The following is a 24,963-nucleotide window of genomic DNA, read 5'->3' as shown; positions in this document are numbered from 1 at the left end:
TCTAAGTTTGTTCCTAGAATTAGAATTGTAAATGAGTCAAGTCATTCGGGAGCAATTCGACAATTGACTCAGTAAAAGTTTGTTCATGTTCGACTTGTGTTATAGATGAGCTGAGTTTGAATAAGATAAGTCTCGACTAAATTTAACTCATGAATAAAATTGTGAATTTGCTTGTGAATAAGTTTGTAAATAAAGTCGCAAAATAAATATTTTTATTATTATTTTAATATTAATTTTTCGAATAAAGAAGATTTTTTTTGTTCCTATTCAAAATATTATTCGTTAATTAAATATGCATTAGAAATGAATTTAAAGACGAAAATTTTTCATTTCTAAAAAAAAAAATCTATCTTAAAAGACAAAATTAAAGATGAAAAATATTTATCTCTAAGCTTAGTTCGAGTTTAATCATGAATCTCCTCTTTTTTTTTGTTTGTTTGTTGATTTGTTTAACATATCTAACCCTAGGTTGTCTTAGTCATCTCCATCATCCGTCCCCCTTGTCAATGATGTCACTTTCATCGTCCATCTTCCTTGTCGTTGACACTTTCTTCTTGTCATTCTCACCATCGATACTATCATTCTTCACAATTCTCGCATCCTTCTTTGTTCGTCTTCCTTGTTTCTTTTTGCAATTGTCATCCTTCCTATTACTTTTATTGTAGCCTCTACCATCCACCTACACTCAGAGGCAAATCTAGAAATTTATGTAAAGGGAGGCTAAATTTTTTTTTTGAAATATAAAATTACATATTACAAATTTTGGGATAAGCTAGAATTTTTGTTTGACTGGATTATTAATAAAATTTATTATTTTTTACATTAAAAATTATTTTTAATTATGAGGCCCAGACAACTCATGTATGAATCCGCCTTCTCTGTACTATTGCTCTATTTTCTTAAAAGTTTATGACAAACTCAAGCTCAAGTTTTCTTTTTCCCTAATGAAACTCGGCCAAATTTAGTTCAATTACGATGTTATCTATCCCCTCATCTTTTGCCAAACCCATCTTAATTTAGATTTTTTAATCAATGTAAAACAAAATATACTTTATATTATGATACCCAGCATTAAGGGCGCCTGTAGCTCAGTGGATAGAGCGTCTGTTTCCTAAGCAGAAAGTCGTAGGTTCGACCCCTACCTGGCGCGCTTCCCTTTTTATATGACATAATTAGCACTAATAATTATGTAATTATATATAGTTCATGTTTTTGTAAGCAATAATATCAAAAGCAAACTAATCCAGCGTTCTTGCTTTCAAGCCAAGTTAACACTTTTGCAGCGAAAACTGATTTGATTGCGGAAAGTGGCTCAACACCAGCACAAGCACAGAGTGGGTGTACAATCAATAATCAAACACAATTGATCACAAGAGTTAAAATAAGCAAATTAAATGAACTAATTCTGCAACATGATTAACTAAGAGTGATATCCATGATCTTCTTCCCATGTTTATTGAGTTTAATCTGCTTGACCAGCTCTGCAATAATCAAGAAGCAATCATCATCAGCCTTCTAGCTCTCTGCTCACTCCATTTATTGTGGGTTCTCTGTCTGTCGACGACGAAGCATTCACAGTTTGCTTTTCTGTTTTCTTCTTTACCTCCATGTTCCATATATAATTACTGATGTAATTAAACCCATATTCATGACAATGAGCCCACAGATTGAGATTCGTGAGTGGAAAAGCTAGCCATTAATTAATCAAATAATTAAATTGGGTTTCTCTAACACTGTGGAAGGTCACTTGGAGGCGGTAGAATAGACTGGTTCGGCTCTTTTCCATTGTCAACCAAAAATGCCATCTTTAGCCCCCATGTCGTGTGTACTTCCAGATGGCAATGCAGAAACCACACCCCTGCACAGAACAACAAGCGTGCATGTAATCATAGCGAGTGTCCGATGCCAAGTTGATTAGGGTTTAATTGTTCGATCACACCATGATGAGTTTTCCAAAATTAAGGGCAGAAGAGTTGGTGACTAATCAATTATAAGAAGAAGAAGAAGAAGAAGAAGAAGAAGAAGAAGAATATGAATCATGATTCATGACCTTTACCTGGGTTGTCAGCTCTGAATCTAATAGCAGTCCATCCACCAGTTGGCACACTTACTGTATTCCTCTCACTGGGATCAACAAGATTAAATTTCTTGGGATCTTTCAGTGGATCATAGTTCCCAACTCCCCTTCCAACCACGAAGAAATTGTATCCATGAAGATGAACCGGATGACTTTCCGGAGCCAAAAGGGCAGTGCCTTGGAGAACAACCTGAACCGTGGAATTAAAAGCCAACCTGTAAACCTTCGTCCCATTTGTAGTCTGAAAATTCGTCGTTGTGTTTCCAGTATAATTATAAGGGATTGGAGGGTTTCCCGGAAAATCATCGGTGAAGATCCCACTGATGTTGTAGTAATGTGCTTGGAGGAGAGCAGTGGTGGGCAACACAAAGCTGACATTGTTGATATCCGCCACAGCTCGGGAGCCGTTGACACACGTGGCGCAAGGGTTGATTCCTACACCGATGGCGAAGAGGAGGGAATGATCGACGGTTAAGGGGACGGCGGCCGGGTATTGTTTTGAGTTGAGGCTGCGGAGGGACTCGGTGAAGGTGTTGGTCACCGGAGTGGCGTTTTGCGGAGGCATGGCGGTGAGGGCGGTGGCGGAGAAGGCGTGAGTGCCTTTGTAGCGAAGGAAGCCGCTGGCGGTGAAGTTGTCCACGGCCACCACGGTGTCCATGAAAGGGGAGATGGCGATGAGGTACTTGCCGACAGGCTGGTCGGCGGTGAGGATGGCGGTGGTGGTCTGTCCGGGGCCAATGAATATGGTGTCGGTGGTGAAGGGCTTGGTGTAGCTGGCGTCCACTTCGACGACGGTCAGGTTGTGGCCGGCGATCTTGAAGAAGAGCTCGTCATTGACTGCAGCATTGATGATCCTCAACTTGTAGGTTTTGCCGGCTTCCACGTGTAACGTGTATCCTGTGCCACGTATAAACCCTTAATCTTATTAAATAGAATTCATTACATATTTTTCAAAAAAGATTTAATTGGAGTTATCCAAATTAATCAAAACAACCCAAAATGTTTTTTTTTTTTAATTTAATGCACTAATGGAACCGAATCTATTGAAGTTAATTTATTTGATTTTATAAACAAAACAATTAATATTATTTAGCTAAGATTTAATTTAATAAAACCAAATATGAGTTTTGTTGAGTTCATCTTTTAACTTACAGGCCAATTTTTAAGCTCAAGCTCAATTCATGTGAAATTTGAGCCTCTTAGAACATATTATTTTACTTAAATTTAATTTATTATTTTACTTTATTATATATTCGTATATTATATTATGTTAAATGATTAATTATATTATTATAATAATTTAAAATTTAATAATTTTATATTAAATAATATATTTATAAATTATTAATAAATATATTAAAATATTTATAAACGAGATAGATTACATTTTATTTGTGAACTTCTAATTAAGTATGTTTATAAGTCTTTAATTGATTTTATTAGTATTCATGAATCTCTAATCAAATATATTTGCGAATTTTAAAGAATTAAATTTCATTGAGTTCAATTTCGTTTCGTTTACAAATCAAGTTTTAAAACTAAATTTAAATTCAACTCATTTATCTTAACAAATCAATTTTTATCCCGACGGAACACTAAGATATTCATGAACGAATTACCTCATTTTTAAGTTGAACTCTGCTTTTGGGTATCGGTGGCACAAGACTATATATACATATATGTATCAACGTGTGTAGCGCATTTCAGTACCTTGAGAAGTGCAGTTGGGGAAAGGTCCTGGGTAGCCATTGATGGTATGCGAATCCGAAACATTTGGTGCCAACCCGGACTGCATAGCTTGGTTTATTACCACTTCAGTGTCCGATTTCCACCATTCACCTGCAACACCAATGAATTTGCATTTAATTTGCAGTCCTTAATTCATAATAATGGTGATATGGGCATGCCAAAGAAGATCACCTAGAACAATGATGACATCCTTGTGAGGCTTCGGGAAAGGATAGGGAACGCCGAGCTTGGGCAAGATGACAATGGCGCCGTGAACGGTGGCCCTCAGCCAGCTGATGTGGGCGTGCCAAAGAAGGGTTCCTCTCTGGCCGGTGAGCGTGAAATTGTAGATGAAGCTTTGCCCCGGCTGGATTGGGCACTGCGTGACGTACGCCGGCCCGTCTGACCATCCCGTCCGTAGCTGCTTTACCCCGTGCCTGCGTATATAACGCAGATTCACGGTATTTGATAATCATGATATGAATTGAAATAAATAAAATATAAAAAATATTATAAATAAAAATATTTTTTATTATATTTATTAAATTTATTTGTCAACACATTAAAACTAAGTCACATAAATTCTTATATGTTAAAAGTTCGATAAGCAAATCTCCCCTCTCTCCAATTTATATAGGATTTTACAAATAAGAAAAAAAAAATTGTATGTCCACTTATATTATTTTATTTATTTATTTTGATAATAAGAGAAATTTTTGATAATTTTTTTTTATCTCAATACTTATCGTATGTGTTTTAACAAACATATAAAAAAAATTTAATTCTCAACCGTCTATATAAAAATATTATAATATTTCTCAGTTTTATAGTGACTATTTCTCATATTACTCTGAAAAGTATTTTAATTTTATTTTAATATTACTTTAGTTTGCTCATTTTGACGAATGCTAACTAAGTGAAGTATAATTGGGCGGGCGTTGGATTGGATAACATATGTACGTACCAATGGATAGTAACGTTGTATTGGACATGATTGACAACCCTTAGGATGACGGTATCATCTTCTCTGGCATAGAGAGGAGGCCCCGGGAACGTCCCATTCACAGTGACAATAGGCTTCGTCGCGCAGAGTCTTGTCATGTTCTTCATTACCACCTAATAAAAAACAACAGCCATACCATATATATACGTAGATATATAAACAGACTTAATTATCAATCCTTTTATAGATTTTTCAGAACCATCTAATAATAAGACATATAGCAGTGGTGAGGAGTTCTTAATCTTAAGGTGCTATCTGTACTTATTAAGAAAGCGTCAAGTGAGATATACTTTCTCCTTGATAATCAGGAGAAATGGTCATCATAACAGTTTAAAAATCACGAATTGAGTATCACCTGAGATCATACCCAGAGATCACATTGTAAAGGTCTCAGTACGTAAGAATCATGTTTGGACTAGTTAACTCGGATTGAACTATATATATATATATATATATAAGCACTAATTTTCTCAATAGGATAGGTGGGATGAGGTACATTCGGTCTTACACGCTACTCTTGTCTTTTTGCTCACTGTCAAAATACCGAGTGTTAATTTGACTGTCCAAGAATGTAGCAAGAGATAAAAAGTTTCATACTAAGTGCTTGCTGCCAACCAACATGCCATTGCTTAAAGTGTATCCGTCGCAGGTTACCATGCATGCCATTGTTAATTAATTAAAAGAATATGGAAGAAGAATATACAATATACTTACACTGAACTTGTAATGGCGAACGGCCCCCTCAGCCAATGCCGGAAACAGCCAAGCTGCCACCAACACCGCCGCCACAACCCGATAAGCCATTCTCTCTCTCTCTCTCTCTCTCTCTATATATATATATATATATCTCTCTCAGACTGTATATTGATTATTCTCTTATGGCAAACACAGCTGGGGAAGCAGCGACCTCTCAAGGATTATAAAGGAGAGGGCATTTTGATGACAAGTCGTTTTACTCAGTTAGGTGAGTAAAGCCACCCAGCCATTTGCCGATCATCTCGATCTCCCAAACCTTCCTTACTTATTACACAAAGTATACATTTTCAAGTAAAGCCACCGTTAATGTCATGCAATTCTGTCCTCTCTCAGTTGACTGGAACCCTGAAACCAACATCTCAGCTGCATCTATCTCTCTCTCTCTCTCTAGCTAGAAGATGAAGAAGATCGCAGCAAGAAGATTTATGACTAAACTTTGTGCTTAAGTAATGTTCATTTCATATACGCTGAGTCATATGTTAGTGTGCACATTTTAAATTATAAGTACCATTGAATTATGTCTTGATTTTTAAATTTAAATTCGCCAAATCTATATTTTTGTAGTGTGTCAATTTAAACTTTTGATTGTTTCAATTACACCATTAATGTACATGCATTTTCGATTCAATTTAACTTCTATACTTTGACATTTTTTTTATGTGACAACCTGAACTTTTCGTTGTTTTAATTATATTCATGTACTTTGAAGTGTAAAAAAAAAAAAATTTAAATTGACTCATTTCATTGTAATTTTTTTTTTAACATGACATATAGAGGTTAAATTAACTTTAAAATGCAAGTACATAAGTGTAATCGAAACAACAAAAAATTTAAATTATCACACGAAAAAAATCAAAGTACAAGAGTTAAATTGACTAAAAAATATAGAATCAATAGTGTAATTAATTAAAATAACAAAAAATTTCAATGGGCAGACAAAAAAACATGAACATACAAGAATAAAAATATAGGTTTGGCCATTTAAATTTGTTATCAAATTTTAACTCGACCTGATAATTTGAGAGAAAATCCAAATGTGAATTTTTTTAGGAGCTCTGATGGTAGCGAGATTTGAGAAAAATTCGGACAGATATATATATAATGTTTCTATTAGACAATTTTTTTTTCATGATAAAGAGATCGAGTAATTGGATGTGTTGGAGACCCATTGTATAATAACATTATTTGTCTCTCTCCATAAACATAAATCACATGTTACGATGGAACTAAATAAATTTTATGATTATTTTATTTTGCATAGTTCATTTTTCACAATAATGACTCTTTCATTAATGGGTACCATTGATGCTATTGTATATGTTCTACTTAAATTAAATCATATACACTGCACAATTAATGTGTAGTTGCTTAAGGATTTATCAATGCTTTGTTTTAATAGATCAACTAGTTAGGTAGCCAACTAACCTTAATTTCGTATTAAAAATCATGGAAAATAACATCTGTTTTTTTCATCAATTAAAGAATACTATTCCATTACAATTGATATACATACATATATATATACACTCAAATCATCATGAGAAGGATATGGAAATTAATGATAGTTTTGACCAAATTTAGTGATTAATTTTTTTTGGTATGGGAAATTTGAGGGGTTCCGATTAATGCACAATCTTCTGTTAAGATCATTTTGTCTTTTCGAAAACTTATGTCTCGACATATTTTTGGGTTAAGCAAACGAAGAGGTGAGTCACGGTTCGAAACTCGAGGCCTAACATTTCTAATAAACGCAGATTAAGTTGAACATTATATTTTGTTGTTATTTTATTTTATAAAATTTGATGATTGTTAAATTTCTCTATCCCCATAAACATAGACCGCATGCTATGATCAAACTAAATGAATTTTATGTTGGTCAATTATTTTCTTTGGTATCATTGATTTTTCATAATAAGGACTCTTTCATTAATGGGTACCATTAATTAATGCTACTATATAAGTTCTACTTAATTAAATCATATATACTGCACAATTAACGTGTAGTTGCTTAAGGATTCATCTATGCTTTATTTTAATATATAATTTAGGTAGCCAACTAACCCGTAATTTTGTATTAAAATCATGGAAAATAAGAAAGATATGGAAATGATCATTTTGACCAAATTTAATGATTAATTATTTTGAAGTAATGGAATATAAGGACTACGACATTATTCTAGTAAAATATTATGCTGTTGATCTGAGATTTTTTAGAGTGTTGATCTTGCCTAAATGAACTCTATCATTCGTTTTTTTCATCCCTTAAACTTAATAAATAATTATGAGATATTATGCAACCACTAAACCACTACTTTGATGGTGAAGGAGCATTGTAGCTAGAAATGTGACACTTGCAGAAAGGACGGGGGCGTGGAGAAAGAAGGGATGGGGAAATGGGGGTAGGTAGACGTCCACAATGTACTCGATGAAATGTCAATGAGGAATTGGACAAGTTAAGTTGGGATATTCTTTTCTCTGATGGCTCCACAACAGGCCTAGCTAGCCACTTCTCTCTCTCTGGTCTTCGCTGCTTTCAATATACCTCATGGTCTTCAAACTCGTGCGTGTTTTGGTACGGTTCTGTAACATTTCACCTCATTTGCTCGGCCATCAGCTTCACCATGGCGCCACTCTCCCTGCCGGTCCCCGCCGACTAAGTCTAAGCCTTAACTAATCCCACTCAATTATGGAATCTGCCATGTGAATTTTAGTTTGCTAATTCAAAAGAAAGAACCACCAATATTTTTGCCAAATTCACTTGGCCTTGGCAACAACGGAATCAAAGAGTGTTGTCGGCTTCTAATGGATCGAAAAGTAAGAGTTCGTGGCAGATAGTTAATAGCGTGAACGCAACAATAAGTGCTTTCGTAGACAAAAACGTGCATAGTCTTAGATGACACATCTGATTCAAAATATGGTTTAGAACCGCCTTTTCACTCTCTAATTTTTCCAGTCTCTTCAAATGTTGGATTTAGTTTATATTTCCCTAGTCTCTTCAGTAGAGTCCTTTTAAGTGCTACAATATGAACCTCTATGTTGTGAAGGCTTAATTTTCTGTGCCACATTATGAGTTAATATTTTTTTTTCTATTTGTTTGTATTGTGCTTGGGATATGTCCCAACATTGCCTATATACAGTCTTTCTTTCTCTATTTTATATATTTTCAGTTACAGCAAAAAAAAAAAAAAAAAAATTGTTTCAAATTTTAGAAAACTCACTGTACTTAATTTGACATTCCTAAAATAAGATAGATTTAAATGTCAGATAATAATTAGAAAACTCAGTGAGTTTCTAAACTTACCCATGTGATAGTTTAGGTGTCATATTTTAATTGGTCTAATAAATCTTAAATTTATTAAAACTCAATTAATATTTACTGCACCCTAGCTGCCTTTGGAAGCCCACTAAATTTCAATCAATGTGTTTATTTGGGTTACTTAGCACTATGTACTTAGCATGGCCTAAATAATAACCTTTCAAGTTCACAGCTAGTGACATTCTATTGCCCAAAAGCATGCCTGTGCCCCCACCAGCATCGGCATGTTATGTCTGGTCATATATGGTGAGGCAATGCGGCAGGTTCACCTTTATGCAACATATGGGTCCAACTAAGCAAGCAATGTTCATCACATAATATCCACAAGCTTCATTGATTTACACTCCCATCTAAATCAACGTTCTTCCTTCGTTTACATAATTGATGATGGTTGGAGTCGATAATTATTAATTTTGTTTAAAGTCGAGCGTGTTGAGTAGTTGTCTTCGATTGTCTAAAACTCACCCAATCTGTAAAAGTAAAATTCAATTTCACAGTATATTTTCCGGTCAATCAAGTCAGTTTTGATGGTAAAGATGAAATAAAGTAATTATATGCAATAAATGATGCACCTCTTTTGGAATTTGGGCTTTTATGTAAATATATTGTGAGGCAAGAGAGGGAGTGCGATTTTGTTCACCCCTTTAACGGGGTGAACATCACCCTCACAAAAATTGATTGCCGTTCCGTTGCTTTTTCACCCTCACAATTTTTGTGAGGGTGATGTTCACCCCGTTAAAGGGGGTGAACAAAATCGCACTCAAGAGAAGGCCACTAACGTACTATGTGTAGGGTCAAATCCCAACTTATATGCCAACGTAGACCAATGGAGGTTGGAACTGAGATGAAGGCAGATCCAATTATTTGAGTGCGATTTTGTTTGAGTGTGATTTTGTTCGTCGGGGCGAATGGAACCCGTCGGTGGGGGTTAAAAAGATAATCGTTTTTTAAAAAAATAATATTTTATTCTTAAAAATTGTAAAAACTAATCATGTTTCAAAAAAAAAATTGTTTTTAGTCACTTTTCTAAAAAAAATCATTTTCAGCCACTCAAACAAACTAATTGCTGAAAACAGCCACTTTTCAGTTTTGACTCAATTTTAACTGTCAATTATTTTTGTAAAGCTGTCATTTTTTTATAAGTTCTAATCCATCAAATTTTGATCCTGACACATTTTCAGTTAAGTTCTAAAAATAATTTTTTTTTAAAACATGATTAATTTTTACAATTTCCAGCATAAACATAAAGAGATTATTTTTTTAACCCCCACTAACGGGGTTACGTTCACCCCCGTTAAAGGGGGTGAACAAAATGCACATTTTGTTCACCCCCTTTAACGGGGTGAACGTAACCCTGTTAATAGGGGTTAAAAAAATAATTATGTTTTAAAAAAAAAATTATTTTTAGTCATGTTTTAGAAAAAAATCGTTTTCAGCCACTCAAACAAATTAATTGTTGAAAACAGTCACTTTCCAGTTTTGACTCAATTTTAATCCTATCAATTATTTTTATAAGTCTGTCATTTTTTTTATAAGTTCTAATTCATCTAATTTTGATCCTGTCACATTTTCAATTAAATTCTAAAAATATTTTTTTTTTAAACATAATTAATTTTTTTGAAACAATTTTTCAATATTTTTTCAGTTAAAGGGTTATTTTTTTAACCCCGTTGACAGGGGTTACGTTCACCCCGTTGACAGGGGTTACGTTCACCCCATTAAAGGGGGTTAACAAAATCGCATTCCAATTATTTGGGCTGAATCTTTCTTTTATTCTCATCAACACCTAAATTCCAATATAAATATTTATGGACACATGTCACCTTTATAAATTTTCAAAGAGCAGTATTTTTGTAATTTGTATAGCCACCAAAATCCTCAACACCCCCCCCCCCCCGGGCGGGAATATTTCATTAAATGGTGTATTTTTATGATTTTAGAGCCAAAATCCTCTTAAAATTTATATTTTTGTGTAAACATATTGTGCGGCAGGAAAAAGTCGTGATCATGTCATATGAATAGTCAAATCTCAAGTCATAAGTCCATCTAGATCAATGGAGATTGAGGTAGGGATTAAAATAAATCTAATTAATTATTTGAATTGAGTCTTTTATCTTAATTAGTGTCAAACCTTGATCTAAATATTTAAGGATATATGTCACATTTATAAAATTTGAAAGAAGGGTATTTTTGAAACTTTACATAGCCAACACCCAATTATGAAAAGAACAATGTGACAATGGTACTTTATAACTGAAATGTTTTTTAATTTGTAAATCCCATAATTCCAGCTGCATTTCTGCACAAAATGTTATTCTTCAGTAATTTCTATGCATAATTTGTGACAAGAAAGATATGTCGATGTGAAGAGCCTTATTTACATTAAAATGCAGCTAGCTAGCCTTGTTACTCAACCCTTCTGGCTGAAGGTTGTATGGCACCCTCAATCCTATTGATACAAGATTTATAGAGAAAACCAAGATAATCGATTATGCTGTCCTCGGATGCACCTTCAACAGGATCTATTTCAAACTTCCAGTCAACCAGAGTTGAATCATCGCCATAACCTATAAGCTTCAGTGAATTTACAGAGCCATCTAAGCCCACATTGCTTCCTTCCATTCTGTAAACATAACTATGTGAAGAAGGGTCCATGCAGACCAGCCTCTCCTTGACCCATGACCTATCTCCATCGTCTTGGGGGTACATGAAGCCGGAAACCAGCCTAACATAGCCCGGCTTGCCCTCTTCCCCGGCTAGCTTGGTGCACCTTTCAACCATTGGCATCCATTCTGGTAACTGGTCGGTTTGAGAGACCGTCTCCCAGACTTGGTCTATGGGTGCTTCCACGATGCCTCCAACCGATCCTCGCCATTTCTTGTTTCCCTGATCAAAGGCCTGCAGAAGAAGGAATAGCAAGTAGAAGAAGATTAATATGTCATAGATTGAACAGAGGGGACAAAGCAAACCTATAATTAGAGATGCTTACCATGTTCATCTCCTCCTATGGGTGCTGATAGCACTTCTTCTGAAGAAACAGTGTCCTCCAGAATATAAATGAGACTGTTTTGTTTCTTCTTTTCTTTTTTCCTCAAGTTCCTAAGTAAGACAAGGGGGTGGGGCCTTACAAGGGGATACTCCGAGGCCTAACATCTTAGGTATTTACAATATGCAGAGACCACAACAAGATGAATATGTGGTAAGATAGTTACCAGAAATAGAAATGCCAATCAAGTAAAACTTGTTTGCTTAATTGAATCTTGTGAATTGTTGATAATCCAAATACACCTTGAAACTATCATACAAATTCCTAATGGAACCACCTTAATTTCGTTTGTTGAAGAAAGAGAAGACATGTAACCGAGGCAGCTTAGCTTTAAGCAGCAGCTCCAACCGGCATGCCAGCCTTCAGCCTGGAGGAGCCATATAGTGTTTCTTCAAATCGGATAATCTCATTCTTGGACCCATAGGCTACTTGAGTCCTTTCATCAATATTTTCAATCACCTTGTCCAGCACGGATTGTTTCCCATCGCTGCTGTATCCCCCAGCTTTCTCAATCAAGAATCCCAAAGGAGCCACCTCAAAGAGCAGCCTGAGCTTGGCTTTGGCAGATGGGGATGTCACATTTGTGAATATGCCTTTCTCTTTCACAATGATCTGAACAAGACATATACAATGAAGAAGAACATGAATGGCAGCTTTAGTGCAACTAACCCTACTCATAGTTGATCTCCTAAGAAACTGTAAATCGAAGTTGTAAATGACCTGATTTACATCCGGCACCATTCCTCCAGTGTACCGCAATGTGTATTTCTCTCTTACGTAGAAGTTGATTAGCTGTCATATGTGCAAGTTAGAAGTTCAAAAGGTCTTGGTTTATCAGTCGAATCCCAGAATGTGTCAACAGCTCGAACATTTGAAAAGAGAAAACAGATCGAAACTTTCATGTTACAAGTTTATAAAGAAGATTAAACCTTATCATAGTCAGGGTTGTCGAATGTGGCTCTCAAATTTCCTGGAGAGAACATCTTTCCCTCGCCAATCTCTGTTGTGTCTTTGACATGCAGCCATTTTCCTGACCACATCGCGAAAGTTGTCCAGAGAGAACAATAAGAGAAATATTTTGGAAAACTACAGCTATAGAATGTTATTTCCCACAAATTGAATGCCTTTCAAAAGGACATTAATCTCATACTGACAGATAGAAAAATTAGTATCATCAAGTAGCTGCTCAATAGAAATTGATGATATTGTTGAAAGCAAAGCAGACCTTCATCAAGGAGGAGGAATTCATGGGTGCCCGGGATGTCCTTAAGAGCGAGAACATAAGTAGTTCGAGGTCCAAAAATCCCCATGGCTGCAGCAACTTGATCTCTACCTGTTACACCTGTTAATTTATCTCCAGGCCACACCCCAAAGATGGTACCGACTGTGAAATTCGTGTCCACGATGCTAGAGCCATCCAAGGGATCAAAAGCAACACTGAATCCACCTGTTCATTTTTCAGAAGCCAAAAGGATCAAGAATTGACACGGTTATTCTTGTGATTCTCAAATGATGATTATCATCTGAATTGATTCAGCTCTCTAAAGGGGCATAGTAATTGCAAACCTTGAGCTGGACCTCCCATGTCTTGGAGTTCAGGGACTTCCTCAGAGCAAGCATATTTACAAACATGGGAGTACGTCAACGCCTAAGCATCAATAGGCAGACAAAATTTACAGTTTAGAGAGGCTGTTATAAATGAACTTTAGCACAAATGCTGAATATTCAATAAGGGTTTCTAGCCAAATAAGACCCTGCATTGACCATCAAATGATTTTACTTAAAATCAGAGTGTTTGAGTGAAACTAAATTTGCATTGAGCAAATCAGCATTAGGGTTATAAGTTCCAAATTTTGAAGTACCATTGCTGGTTCGGATACTTGTAAGGCCAACCCTCCTTGGAGAAGTTGTAGAGAACAACTAAAAGTTCATTCAAACTGTTCAAATCCCTAAAATCCAATTATAAACTTGTTTGATTAATTGCTTAGCTGCTTAGGTAAGAAAAGGTCTAACCTCGAATAGGAGCTTGTTGGCAAGCAAATCAACTGCAAGCTGCTCATCTCCGAAAGAGTTGACACAGGCTGTTCCTCCACAAGAAGCAGTTCTCACTTTGAAGGCAATGGTTCTAAGAGCTTCGCCCATGGACATCATCAGTGCAATCAGTCCCTTATCCGGCGTCGCTTTTGCTAGAAACTCTTCCTGCAATTACAAACCCATTTTCATGAAATCCTCTCCATAGTTTTCCCATTCACATTCAAACCATTGTGAGCGCCAAAATGGAAGTGCCACTTACAAGGCTATCCCCAATCTCACATCTGGTTATAAGAGAAGAATTCCTTGTCTTTGACGACTTCAATGATGCCTTGGGCATGATTCTCAATGACTCCCCATAAAACGAGCTTAATCTCAAACCCTGCAAATGCATTCCAAGTATGAGTATCAGTTGGCTAAATAGCATAAATTGTCGCTTTACTAAATTTTGTATTAAGATATAAAAAGTTATAAAATTTTAATTTGAAACTAAAAAGTCACTCAACTTTAATTTAATATATAATTCTATAACTATAGTCAAACGTCAATAAAAAAGACTAATGAAATGTTAATATTTACGTACTTTAATGTAAAATTCAAGGATAATTTTGTATTTTTATATAAAATTTAGTGATTATTTGTATTATTTAGTCTTTTACATTATTATCCATGCCAATATCTCGTTAATCTCATTAATGGTAATTGACGATAGTTATGAAATTATATATTTGAAATTTAGTAACGTGTTGATTATAAATTAAATATTAATGACATTTTTGTACCAAATTTCAATAACAATTTAAAATTTAACAAGCGAATCCCCGTTATATCTTTACAACATTATCTTGACTCACAATGAGAGATATAAATGACTAGCGAGCTAGACCATCCCAGATAATGCGATTAAGGCTCAACATATTTAGTTTGTTGTGTTCTAGAGTGCAATAAAAGGTACAAGTTCAAGTATTAGGAGCAGAACAAATGCAAAGGCAGAGAGACATTAAACTGTACCTTTGAGTAACTGAAGGATCGAGAAACTAGAGCAGCTGCAGTGGAATGTTGGGAAGAAACAGTAGGAAGGAAAGCGCCCCGTGCGCAGCACGTGATGCTAGTCTCCATGCTCGTTAAGTTTGCAAAAGGAAGTTGAATCAGAGAGCTTGAACTTGAAGGAGCTTTTGCTTCGCTCTTGGCTCTTCTAAGACTTCGAATGAGGCGACAGGCATGGCGGATCAGTTAATGGGTTCCTGCCACGTGGCTGTGGGTTGTCTACTGGCCCTTAAGATGGCTACCGGGTGAGGCTTGTTTCCATCGTTCAATTTATGTGGCTCAGGTGTGTTCTGTAATCCGAAGATATGGTTAGTCGCCCTACCATATATAGCTCCTTCGTGCATTCATATATTACACAAAGGGATGCCCGCCGTTATTTTCTCAAGCAATCTTACATGTAAGCAGGGGAGGGTAAAACTTCAATTTATCTGAATTAATTGAATTAAACTAATTGAATTTATAAGTTTGATTTGTTTTTTTTTTTTTTTACATCACTTCAGTTCGATTATTCTTTTTCAAAAATTTGATTTTTAGTTCGAAGAACCGAACTAATCGAACTGATTAAACTTTAAAACGATTTTGTTTTGATATTTATAAAACGATGTTATTTTCTTTAATTTTGTATGTTTTCTATTAATTATTTTGATTTTCTTTATTTTTCTTTATGTTTCTTTGATTTAATCAGTTCTTTTCAATTTATATGATTGGGGTTTAATTTTTTCAGCTATAAGTTATTTCAATTTTTTAAATTAATTGATCCATTTGGTTCAATTTTGCTTATCAACTCAATTTAATCGGTTACTGGATTGCACTCCCTTACATGTAGGTATGCTACTGCACTTGGGTCGCCACACATGGGTCCCTTAACACTATGTCTGTGAAACTCATATTTTTGTTCTAGTATAGTCATTTGAATTTTTTTTATTTTAATTATATTTAAGAATTTATATTTTTTATTCAATTTAATTCTTATAATTTTTTTTTGTGATAACTCAATTTTTTTGTTATTTCAATTATACCCTTATATTTATATATTTGAGTCAATTTAACTCTTATATTTTAATGTAAAAAAAAATAAAGTAAGATTAATTAATTTAATCTTTTTTTTACATATCAAAATATAAATGTTAAATTAACTAAAAAATACAGGTATAATAGTGTAATCGAGACAAAGAAAAGTTTGAGTTCCTATACGAAAAAAAAGTTTAAACTATAGAAATTAAATTGATTAAAAAATATATATACATGAGTGTAATCAAAATAATGAAATATTCAAGTAGACACATAAAAAAAAATATAAAAATACAAAAACAAAAATATAAATTTAGCCCAAACAACATATCTCCTTTATAAAGTTTTTACTACTTCGTCATTTCTAGATAATAAAGAGTGACACATATTAGTTCTCCAGCACATTGAATCCCCAGAGGTCAAGTAATTGAATCACGATAAGTTGAGATTCGCACTATTAGGTCATAATTTCGATTTATTATCCTGCGTAATAAGACAAAGTCTCCATCTGCTATTCACTTTCTCTGTCAAAATTAAGGACACAAATGACGAGAACCGCGTAAGGGCGATCATCCCTGTTAGAATTGCGGTTACATTGGGATAAGTTCCTAATGATAAGATAAATGTTATGAATTTGAAACAAATTCAAATTCATTAACATTTGAATTTTAACAATATATATGATGGGATAAGTAATTGGAATTTGAATTAGATTCAAATTCCTACGTGTCTATCTTTATCTGTGTGATACCTATAAATAGACATAAAGCCTAATGGAAAAAAACGACAATCAGAATTAGTTTCTGATCGCTCATATACTGTCTTCGGCATCATCATTCGAGTCTTGGACGAACAAGGGGTGGACGTATAAGGAAGTTTTTATAGTTTTCTTCCACGGAGGTTGTTAGGCAAATCAGTTTCAATCATTCCGCTGCGATCCAGGTATTTTACATACCGCTTTTATTACTTTAAAAGCATTACAGTGTTATCAGAGCCATTGTTTATTTGCCTACACCGTTGTGGTTGACAATCACAGTTTTGGTAACTCGTGATCTTTTTCTGTGTGAAATAATTCAGTTTCTTTGGATGCTTCGATTAAGTATGTTTAATTGGTAACTCGTAATTAATTTTTTTGCGATAAAAAAAAAAAATTGTCTGCCCACTGCGATCCAGACGTGACAGAGGGAGTCGCTGGCGGCCATGTTCGTCATGGCTGTTCGGCTTACTGCTCCTCGGTCAGCCTCTCGATGGATGAGGCATCATCGCAAGCAGCCGTGTTTGTCACAGCTGCTGGGTTTGCTGTTCGTGGGTCTTCTCCATGGGTTTTCTATGAAAACTCCAGAATGATGAACGACTGCGTATGTCGCGGTTCGTGGGCAATGCTGTGGTATCGAAGACAAAGGTTTGAAGCGAGGATCGTCCTCGCGATGGCTGAAGCCATCTCTAGCGGTCGCGTATGTCGCGACCAGTGGGAGATCCGTCGCTGGAGGCTGAAATCGGCCATGGCCGAGACCTTCTCTTTTCTGCCATGGCCGACGCTTCAAGCTTGGTGCTTGACATGGGATGGGTCGATTGCATCATCGTGGGTTCGCTGTGTCCAATCGCTTCAGGCGTTTCTTCTCGCTGTGGATGCTTTCCTCTCAGCCGTGGGCCGATCGATTTTACCATAGCCATGGCCGACGGTTTGCCATGGTTGCGGCCTCTTCTTGCTGTTAAATGGCAACCTCTGTGGTTGCCATTGGAGATGGCGATGAGGGGAGAAGAAAGAGAAGAAGTGGCCGGCAGCGATGAGAGGCGAAGAGGATGGAGAGGCGGTCGACGGCGAAGCAAGGAAGAGAAGGCGGCGCTGGTTCAAGGAGCCCAGCAAACCCTATGTGCAGGAAGAAGAAGACTTGACCCATTTTGTGCTGGGTCAAATCCGAATTGGGTCAGACCCGATCCATAGGCAGATCCATGAGTGGATCTAAAGCTGGCCAATTGATTTGTTCAAATTGGGCTTTGGGCTTGGCCATTTGTTTTAATTAAATTGGGTATGTTTTTTTTAATTTAAGATTAGTTGGGCTTAATTTTGTATTGGGCCATGATGTTGGGTTTTTTATTTAATTATTTACATTATAGTTTTGGGCCATGAATTAATTAGTTTAATTTTGTGCTTAAAATTATAAATTAAATAATAAATCCATTTTTGAATTAAAAAAAAAAATTGTTTTCATGACTTTTATTTTGTGTTTTAATATTGTCATGATATTTGTTTAATTTATTCTTTTAGACCATAAATTAATGAGTTTAATTTTAAGTCTAAAATTATAAATAGATGTGATGTGGCATTTTGCTAACTTCATTAATTATCTATTGTCTGCAAATATTTAGTTTTATTTGCTTATTGATAATTAATTTCGGTTTAGTACCGATTTGGGCCTTGTGTGGGACCTAATATATTATTGGATATTGTGGATTAGTTCTACATAAACAATTGAATCATAACATATTAGTTGTGCATTAAGGGTGATGACTTTGAAGCCTGACGATCTGTTGATCCCGAAGTGCATAGCTAAATGTTTGATTTAATTGTTTGCTTTGAACATGTGCATTGAATGTCTTTTGTTATCCCTGATTCAGTGATCAATGGCCACCAGTTCAGTTGCTGGAAGCATGACCAAGATAGATAAGTTGGATGGGTCCAACTACTCCACATGGGAGAAGCAGATTCAGTATCTACTTCAGATGGAGAAAGTATGGGACGTATTGGAGACTTCACATCCCGTGCCGCAAGGGGAAAATATTTCCTTGGCGACACAGCGGGCCTATGACAAATGGCTTGAGAGGGACCATTATGCTCGTCTTGCGATGCTTGTTAGCATGCGGGCCGATCTCATGGGCCAGTTTGAGTCTTGCCAGACTGCCATGGAAATGTGGCAAAAGTTGAAGATCACTTTTGGTCAGACATCTGCGACAAAGCTTCGTGCTTTGCAATTAAAATTTCAACAGTATGTCAAAGACCCGAGGCACAGCATGGCTGAGCATTTGAGAGTGATGGGTTCACTTATCAGAGATCTTCAGAGTGCGGGAATAGCGCTTACTGATGAGCAGCAACTCCTAGGGGTGATCAGATCCTTGCCTGACCCTGAGTGGTCTCAGATGAAGCTCCTTATGACACACAGTGAAAATATCAAAACTTTTGATGATATTTCACGTCACTTGGAGCTTGAGGCGGAGCGCGTTGAAGCGAACCGTGAGGCGGCTTTTGTAGCCAAAGTCGACAGACGTGAGGGCTTCAGGCCCAAACGCAAGAGACAAGGATCGAAGGCATCAGGGCCTGCACCTAATGTTGGCAAGAATAAGAAGGCCAAAAGAGGGACACGTGGAAAGAAAGACCTGTCCAAAATTGAAATGCTATAATTGTAAGAAGAAAGGTCACTTCGCTCGGGATTGTCCAGAGCAGAAGAAGGTATATTTCTCTTCTTATTCCCCTTTGATTCATGTTTGCTCACATGCATTAGTTGCATACTCACGTCCTGAGTGGATTGTGGATACAGGAGCAACACGACACATAAGTGTTGAGAAAAAAGGGTTTGTGGATTACCACCGGGTGCCAGCGGGAACTCAGTACGTCACGCTTGGGAATGGCACACAAGAAGAAGTTCTTGGAGTTGGTTCGTTCCAGCTCAAGATGAAGAATGGCAAGATTCTACTCCTGAAGGACGTTATGTATGCTCCTGGAGTCCGGTGTAATCTATTATCAGTAGCATGTTTATTAGGACAGGGTTATTCTTTTCTTTTCCGTGATACTGGCGTGAACATCTATTTGGATGATACATTCTTTGGAGGTGGTTTCTTAGTAGATGGTTTTTTCAAACTTAATTTGGATCATGTTTTTAATAACCATTCTATTGCTTTAGTTTCTTCTACTTCTTCTAACATAAATGTTGGTTGTGATTTATGGCACAAGAGACTTGGCCACGTGGGTCAAGAAAGGATGGCAAGGCTGGCGAAAGAAGGTCTATTGGGATCTCTCAATAAAGTGAGACTCACTGTGTGTGAGCCTTGCTTAGCTGGTAAGGCCAAGAGGAAACCTTTTGGTAAGGCTTCTCGTGCATCTTGTCCTTTGGAGTTAGTACACTCCGACATATGCGGTCCTATGAATGTGAGGGCACGTCATGGTGCATCATACTTTATTACCTTCATAGACGATTATTCACGTTTCGGTTACGTGTATCTGATTTCTCATAAGTCAGAAGCTTTAGATTGCTTCAGACGCTTTGTGCATGAGGTTGAAAATCAGATCGATAAGAGCTTAAAAACTCTTCGAACCGATAGAGGCCGTGAATACCTTTCTGATCAGTTTAGAAGTCCATGTGAGGAAAAAGGTATAGTTCGACACCTAACTATTCCTGGCACTCCGCAACAAAATGGTGTTGCAGAACGTAGGAATAGAACTTTGTTGGAAATGGTTAGATCGATGTTAGCGCAGGCGAATCTCCCGATTAGTTTCTGGGGAGATGCGTTGTTGACTGCAGCATACATTCTTAATCGTGTTCCAAGCAAGTCCGTGCCTTCTACCCCTTATGAGTTATGGACTGGAAGAAGTCCAAACTTGGATCACTTGCGGCCTTGGGGATCAGCTGGATATGTTCATAGCACGTCCCACAAGTATGGAAAACTTGGACCAAGAGCCAGCAAGAAGGTGTTCATTCGGTATCCTGCAGGATCAAAAGGATACGTCATGTATGGTGAACATTCTAATGGGGGTTTAACTGAGACAGAATCTCGGGATGTAGAGTTTCTTGAGGATGAGTTCCCAAGAATTGGTGAGGTTGATAAGGACTCCCAATTGTATGAGTTACAAGAGGAAGTTCCTTTTGTCAGTGGGAGAATTCCTGCAGTTAGTGGGAGTGAACCCATAGACAATACTTTGGAGACTCAAGTAATTCGACGCAGCCAGCGTGGGCTAATCCCTCGTCGTCATTTCGATGATATTGAGGGAAGGCTACTTATGTGTGCCATGTCGGATGACAGTGAGCTGACTTCTTACGAAGAAGTCTTAACCTCCCCAAACCGAGATCAATGGTTGATCGCTATGAAAGAGGAAATGGACTCGATGGATAAGAACAAGGTGTGGGAACTTGTTGATCTTCCACCAAATAGAAAGGCGATTGGTAACAAGTGGGTCTTGAAAATCAAACGCCGAGCTGATGGATCGATCGACAAGTATAAAGCCCGATTGGTCGCGAAGGGTTACACCCAAATAGAGGGTGTAGATTTCTTAGAGACATTTTCTCCGGTGGTGAGATTTGACTCTATTCGCGTGATTCTAGCCATTGTCGCTCATTTAGACCTTGAGCTACACCAGATGGATGTCAAGACAACATTTCTCAATGGAGAACTAGACGAGGAGATATATATGGATCAACCCATCGATTTTGTTACTGAAGGGCAAGAGCGCAAAGTGTGCCGTCTCAAACGATCCATATATGGTCTCAAGCAGTCGTCTAGACAATGGTATCTACGGTTTCATGAAGCCGTCACCTCCATTGGTTTGACCATGATGGAGGAAGACCATTGTGTGTATATCCAACGGACAAAAGATGGGTTCTTGGTTTTGTCCTTATATGTAGATGACATCTTATTGGTTTGAAACAACTTGGAGATGATCAACACCATTAAGGAATGGCTATCCTCTGTCTTTGAGATGAAGGATTTAGGGGAAGCGAGTTATATCCTCGGAGTTAAGATCTCGAGGGATCGCTCAAGGAGGCTTTTGAGTTTGTCTCAAGAGACTTACCTTCGTAAGGTCCTTGAACGATTTAATATGGATAACTCAAAGCCTGTTGATACTCCAGTTGATAAGGGTTGCACCTTGAGTACTAGTCAGTGCCCTAAATCAGAGGAAGAAAGGAAACTAATGGAAAAGAAACCATACGCCAGTGCTGTTGGGAGTCTCATGTATCTTATGAAGTGTACTCGTCCTGATATCTGCTTCGCCGTTGGGCTAGTAAGCCGATACTAAAGTAATCCTGGTGAGAAACATTGGAAAGTTGTCAAAAGAATCATGAGGTATCTACGTGGTACTCATGATTATGCCCTAGCTTTCCAAGGTGGAGATATGAAAGTACATGATTACACTGATGCTGATTTTGGCGGAGATAAAGATGATAGCGTCTCCACATCAGCATATGTTTTCACCCTTGGTGGAGGCTCTATTTCTTGGCGAAGCAAGAAGCAAGATTGTGTTGCTCAGTCGACCATGGAAGCAGAGTATGTGGCTAGCTCAGAAGCTGGAAGACATGCATCTTAGCTTAGTGCTTTCCTTCGAGAGCTTGGGGTAACAGCTCAGGCTGATGAACCTGTCGAAATTCGGATCGACAACACAGCTGCGATGCAGTTCGCACATGATCCCAAATTCCATGATAGAGGAAAACACATAAGAAGAAGATATCACTACATTAGAGGATTGATCAGGGACAACGAAGTGATTTTAAGTTATATTCCTAGTGCTGAAATGTTGGCTGACCCATTGACAAAGCCACTTAGCAGGAATGTATTTGAATCCCATGTGAGGCGTATGGGATTACGTAGAATTTGAGTTCTACATTTGATCACTGTTTACGACATTCATTTTGATTTATACTGATGGATATTTGTTATCTTATTTGATGGATATTTGTTATCTTCTTTCTGTTTTCATTATATGACATTGTGTTGTTGATATGGAAAACATGAAAATAATTACACATGTTCGTGAATGTCACCAGGCTTAGATCGGTCCAATCACGCGGACGATCGCCCTGACACCTGTGTGGTGTGCAGGATGAGACAACTGACTCTTGGACCTATGTGGTCAGTGTAAGTGCCTTGATACATGAGGGGTATCCAAGGTTGTTATTGTCGCCTTAGTACGGCTAAGATGAGACTTATTGGAAGAAGTCGAATATGGATATATTCTGAATTCCATATTAAGCCTGAGAAAAGCAGGATGTGAGTACTCATAAGTTGAATGACTTGGGTTAGTGCCTATGTGGTGACTGGACCGATATCTGTACGGTGTTTTGAGTGTGACATCCCCGATTAGTGGGAGCTCCACCGTAGCATGCACATCATACAGCATGCGGTTGTACGACCGCTATAGGGAAGTGACAAGATTGTTCTCTCTCTGTCACTGCGTGGAACCCTATTCACATATGCCTTCTGACCTAAAATTGTTTCATGAAGTTGAGGTTCAATTACACTACTTTAGCATGTCACCCAATTGGCCAGCAAGAAAGCAGCTAGGCGGGCCATGTCTGGGCAAGTGGTTGAACCAAGAGATGGATTGTTTCGAATTTTGGGAAAGATAATTTATACCACATCATGTAAGTTTTGCAACTCATAGTCCGGACGATCATCTGTGTGATGATCATGAGTGCAAGAACTTCTGTTGATGATCAAATGCTGTTCAGAGTTCATCTTGAGAGATTGGAAGCATTTGATAGATGTGTTATTTATCATCTAAGGCATAGATGGCATTGCCCTCGGTTATTTCCTTTTGCAGCAGTACTATGTTGGCATTGGTGGTTGTTTGATATAGTACTCTTATCATTGTCATCAAGGTCGCACCCCTTGACGTCCTGTATGAGAAGATGAGTTGAGCATTATCCCAAGTACCCGAGTGGGAGATTGTTAGAATTGCGGTTACATTGGGATAAGTTCCTAATGATAAGATAAATGTTATGAATTTGAAACAAATTCAAATTCATTAACATTTGAATTTTAACAATATATATGATGGGATAAGTAATTGGAATTTGAATTAGATTCAAATTCCTACGTGTCTATCTTTATCTGTGTGATACCTATAAATAGACATAGAGCCTAATGGAAAAAAACGACAATCAGAATTAGTTTCTGATCGCTCATATACTGTCTTCGGCATCATCATTCGAGTCTTGGACGAACAAGGGGTGGACGTATAAGGAAGTTTTTATAGTTTTCTTCCACGGAGGTTGTTAGGCAAATTAGTTTCAATCATTCCGCTGCGATCCAGGTATTTTACATACCGCTTTTATTACTTTAAAAGCATTACAATCCCAAAAGTGACACATATTACATCTATAAATATAAGTATAATTTGTTGATGACTCCTAACTATGTGAACATTGACTATGACTATATATATTTAAGCATAAGGCCTAGTATTCTTTTTAAGTATAAATTCTCATACTCCTCTCTTGCATTTCTGTTAATTCTCTCATTATTTTTATTTTCAAAAGAAAGAGTTAAAGAGATTAGGGTTAACCCTGCTTATCTTTAAAAAAGATAGTGTTTATATAATATATAATTTGATTCAAAATGACTCAAGCATGATTCTTGCCAAATCTTTTCTTATGAGTATGGTCTTAACTAATTGTTGTTTTATGCTTCTGAATCCATTTTAAATCATGTGCCCTATCAACCAAAAGAGGGAGAGAGACTGTCTCCTCAGACATAGTTTGGATGGTAAAAAATGAATCATGATATGTGAAGTGTCATTTTGGTGGATCGTGACTTCAAATCTTAATCTCTCCTAGTCACATCCCATGATTTAATTTATCTCTTTCAATAAAATCAAAGGGTTGAGTATTGGAGCCCTCACAAAAAGGGCCATCACAAGAAGGGGAGAGAGAAGGTCACACATTGCAGTTTGCTAGGTAGCACTGAAACGCGTTCGAGACACTATTTCAACGTTTTCGAACTGTTTCCCGTTTCAGTGACAGCGAGAACACCTAGAAATGAATTTTTGGGCATTTTTGTAAATTTTGAAACGTATGGGAGCCGTTTCGTAATTTACTTAAATTTGTTGGAAACGCGTTCCAGCCAGAAATACGTTTCCGACGACTAGCAACCTCACAATCTGGAGGTGAAAAGCCAACTGCCCGACACTCGCATCCCGAAAATACCTCTGCCCAATGCCCATTTTTCCTCTATTCTTCTTC

General features: G+C 37.0%; 3 protein-coding genes and 1 non-coding gene across 4 annotated transcripts; 1 reads left to right on the top strand and 3 right to left on the bottom strand.

Moving 5' to 3' along the window:
* The first annotated feature begins 1,077 nt into the window (after positions 1-1,077).
* On the top strand, positions 1,078-1,150 carry TRNAR-CCU (transfer RNA arginine (anticodon CCU)). Its single transcript has one exon. It is a non-coding gene; the product is annotated as a tRNA-Arg (tRNA).
* Positions 1,151-1,264: 114 nt separating this feature from the next.
* LOC127797211 (laccase-4-like) lies at positions 1,265-5,682 on the bottom strand. The gene is made up of 6 exons (XM_052329920.1): positions 5,523-5,682; positions 4,770-4,921; positions 3,998-4,242; positions 3,788-3,916; positions 2,057-2,974; positions 1,265-1,858 (listed from the first exon to the last, which is right to left on the bottom strand). Exons 1-6 carry the CDS (start codon positions 5,610-5,612, stop codon positions 1,728-1,730), a joined length of 1,665 nt encoding a protein of 554 aa, XP_052185880.1. The 5' UTR covers positions 5,613-5,682; the 3' UTR covers positions 1,265-1,727.
* A 5,435-nt stretch (positions 5,683-11,117) lies between these two features.
* Positions 11,118-12,018, bottom strand: LOC127794872 (uncharacterized). Its single transcript, XM_052326141.1, has 2 exons — positions 11,870-12,018; positions 11,118-11,778 (listed from the first exon to the last, which is right to left on the bottom strand). The coding sequence occupies exons 1-2, from the start codon at positions 11,876-11,878 to the stop codon at positions 11,287-11,289; spliced, it is 501 nt and encodes a 166-aa protein (XP_052182101.1). The 5' UTR covers positions 11,879-12,018; the 3' UTR covers positions 11,118-11,286.
* Positions 12,019-12,100: 82 nt separating this feature from the next.
* On the bottom strand, positions 12,101-15,204 carry LOC127794863 (sedoheptulose-1,7-bisphosphatase, chloroplastic-like). Its single transcript, XM_052326131.1, has 8 exons — positions 14,969-15,204; positions 14,220-14,339; positions 13,940-14,125; positions 13,493-13,574; positions 13,152-13,373; positions 12,856-12,956; positions 12,647-12,718; positions 12,101-12,538 (listed from the first exon to the last, which is right to left on the bottom strand). The coding sequence occupies exons 1-8, from the start codon at positions 15,074-15,076 to the stop codon at positions 12,257-12,259; spliced, it is 1,173 nt and encodes a 390-aa protein (XP_052182091.1). The 5' UTR covers positions 15,077-15,204; the 3' UTR covers positions 12,101-12,256.
* Between the last annotated feature and the right edge of the window lie 9,759 nt (positions 15,205-24,963).

Source organism: Diospyros lotus, chromosome 1, assembly GCF_014633365.1.
Source record: "Diospyros lotus cultivar Yz01 chromosome 1, ASM1463336v1, whole genome shotgun sequence".
In the NCBI taxonomy this organism is placed as follows: domain Eukaryota; kingdom Viridiplantae; phylum Streptophyta; class Magnoliopsida; order Ericales; family Ebenaceae; genus Diospyros; species Diospyros lotus.
Note: the sequence above shows the minus strand (reverse complement) of the source record. Positions and strands in the feature narration are given on the sequence as shown.

Coding starts and splice junctions, on each gene's coding strand:
- LOC127797211 (XM_052329920.1), bottom strand. CDS start 5,612: ATGGCTTATCGGGTTGTGGCGGCGGTGTTGGTGGCAGCTTGGCTGTTT. Junction 4,922..5,522: donor TTCGCCATTACAAGTTCAGT/GTAAGTATATTG, acceptor GTTTTTTATTAG/GTGGTAATGAAGAACATGAC. Junction 3,917..3,997: donor GGATGTCATCATTGTTCTAG/GTGATCTTCTTT, acceptor TTGGTGTTGCAG/GTGAATGGTGGAAATCGGAC.
- LOC127794863 (XM_052326131.1), bottom strand. CDS start 15,076: ATGGAGACTAGCATCACGTGCTGCGCACGGGGCGCTTTCCTTCCTACT. Junction 13,374..13,492: donor CATGGGAGGTCCAGCTCAAG/GTTTGCAATTAC, acceptor AAAAATGAACAG/GTGGATTCAGTGTTGCTTTT. Junction 12,957..13,151: donor ATTCCTCCTCCTTGATGAAG/GTCTGCTTTGCT, acceptor CGATGTGGTCAG/GAAAATGGCTGCATGTCAAA.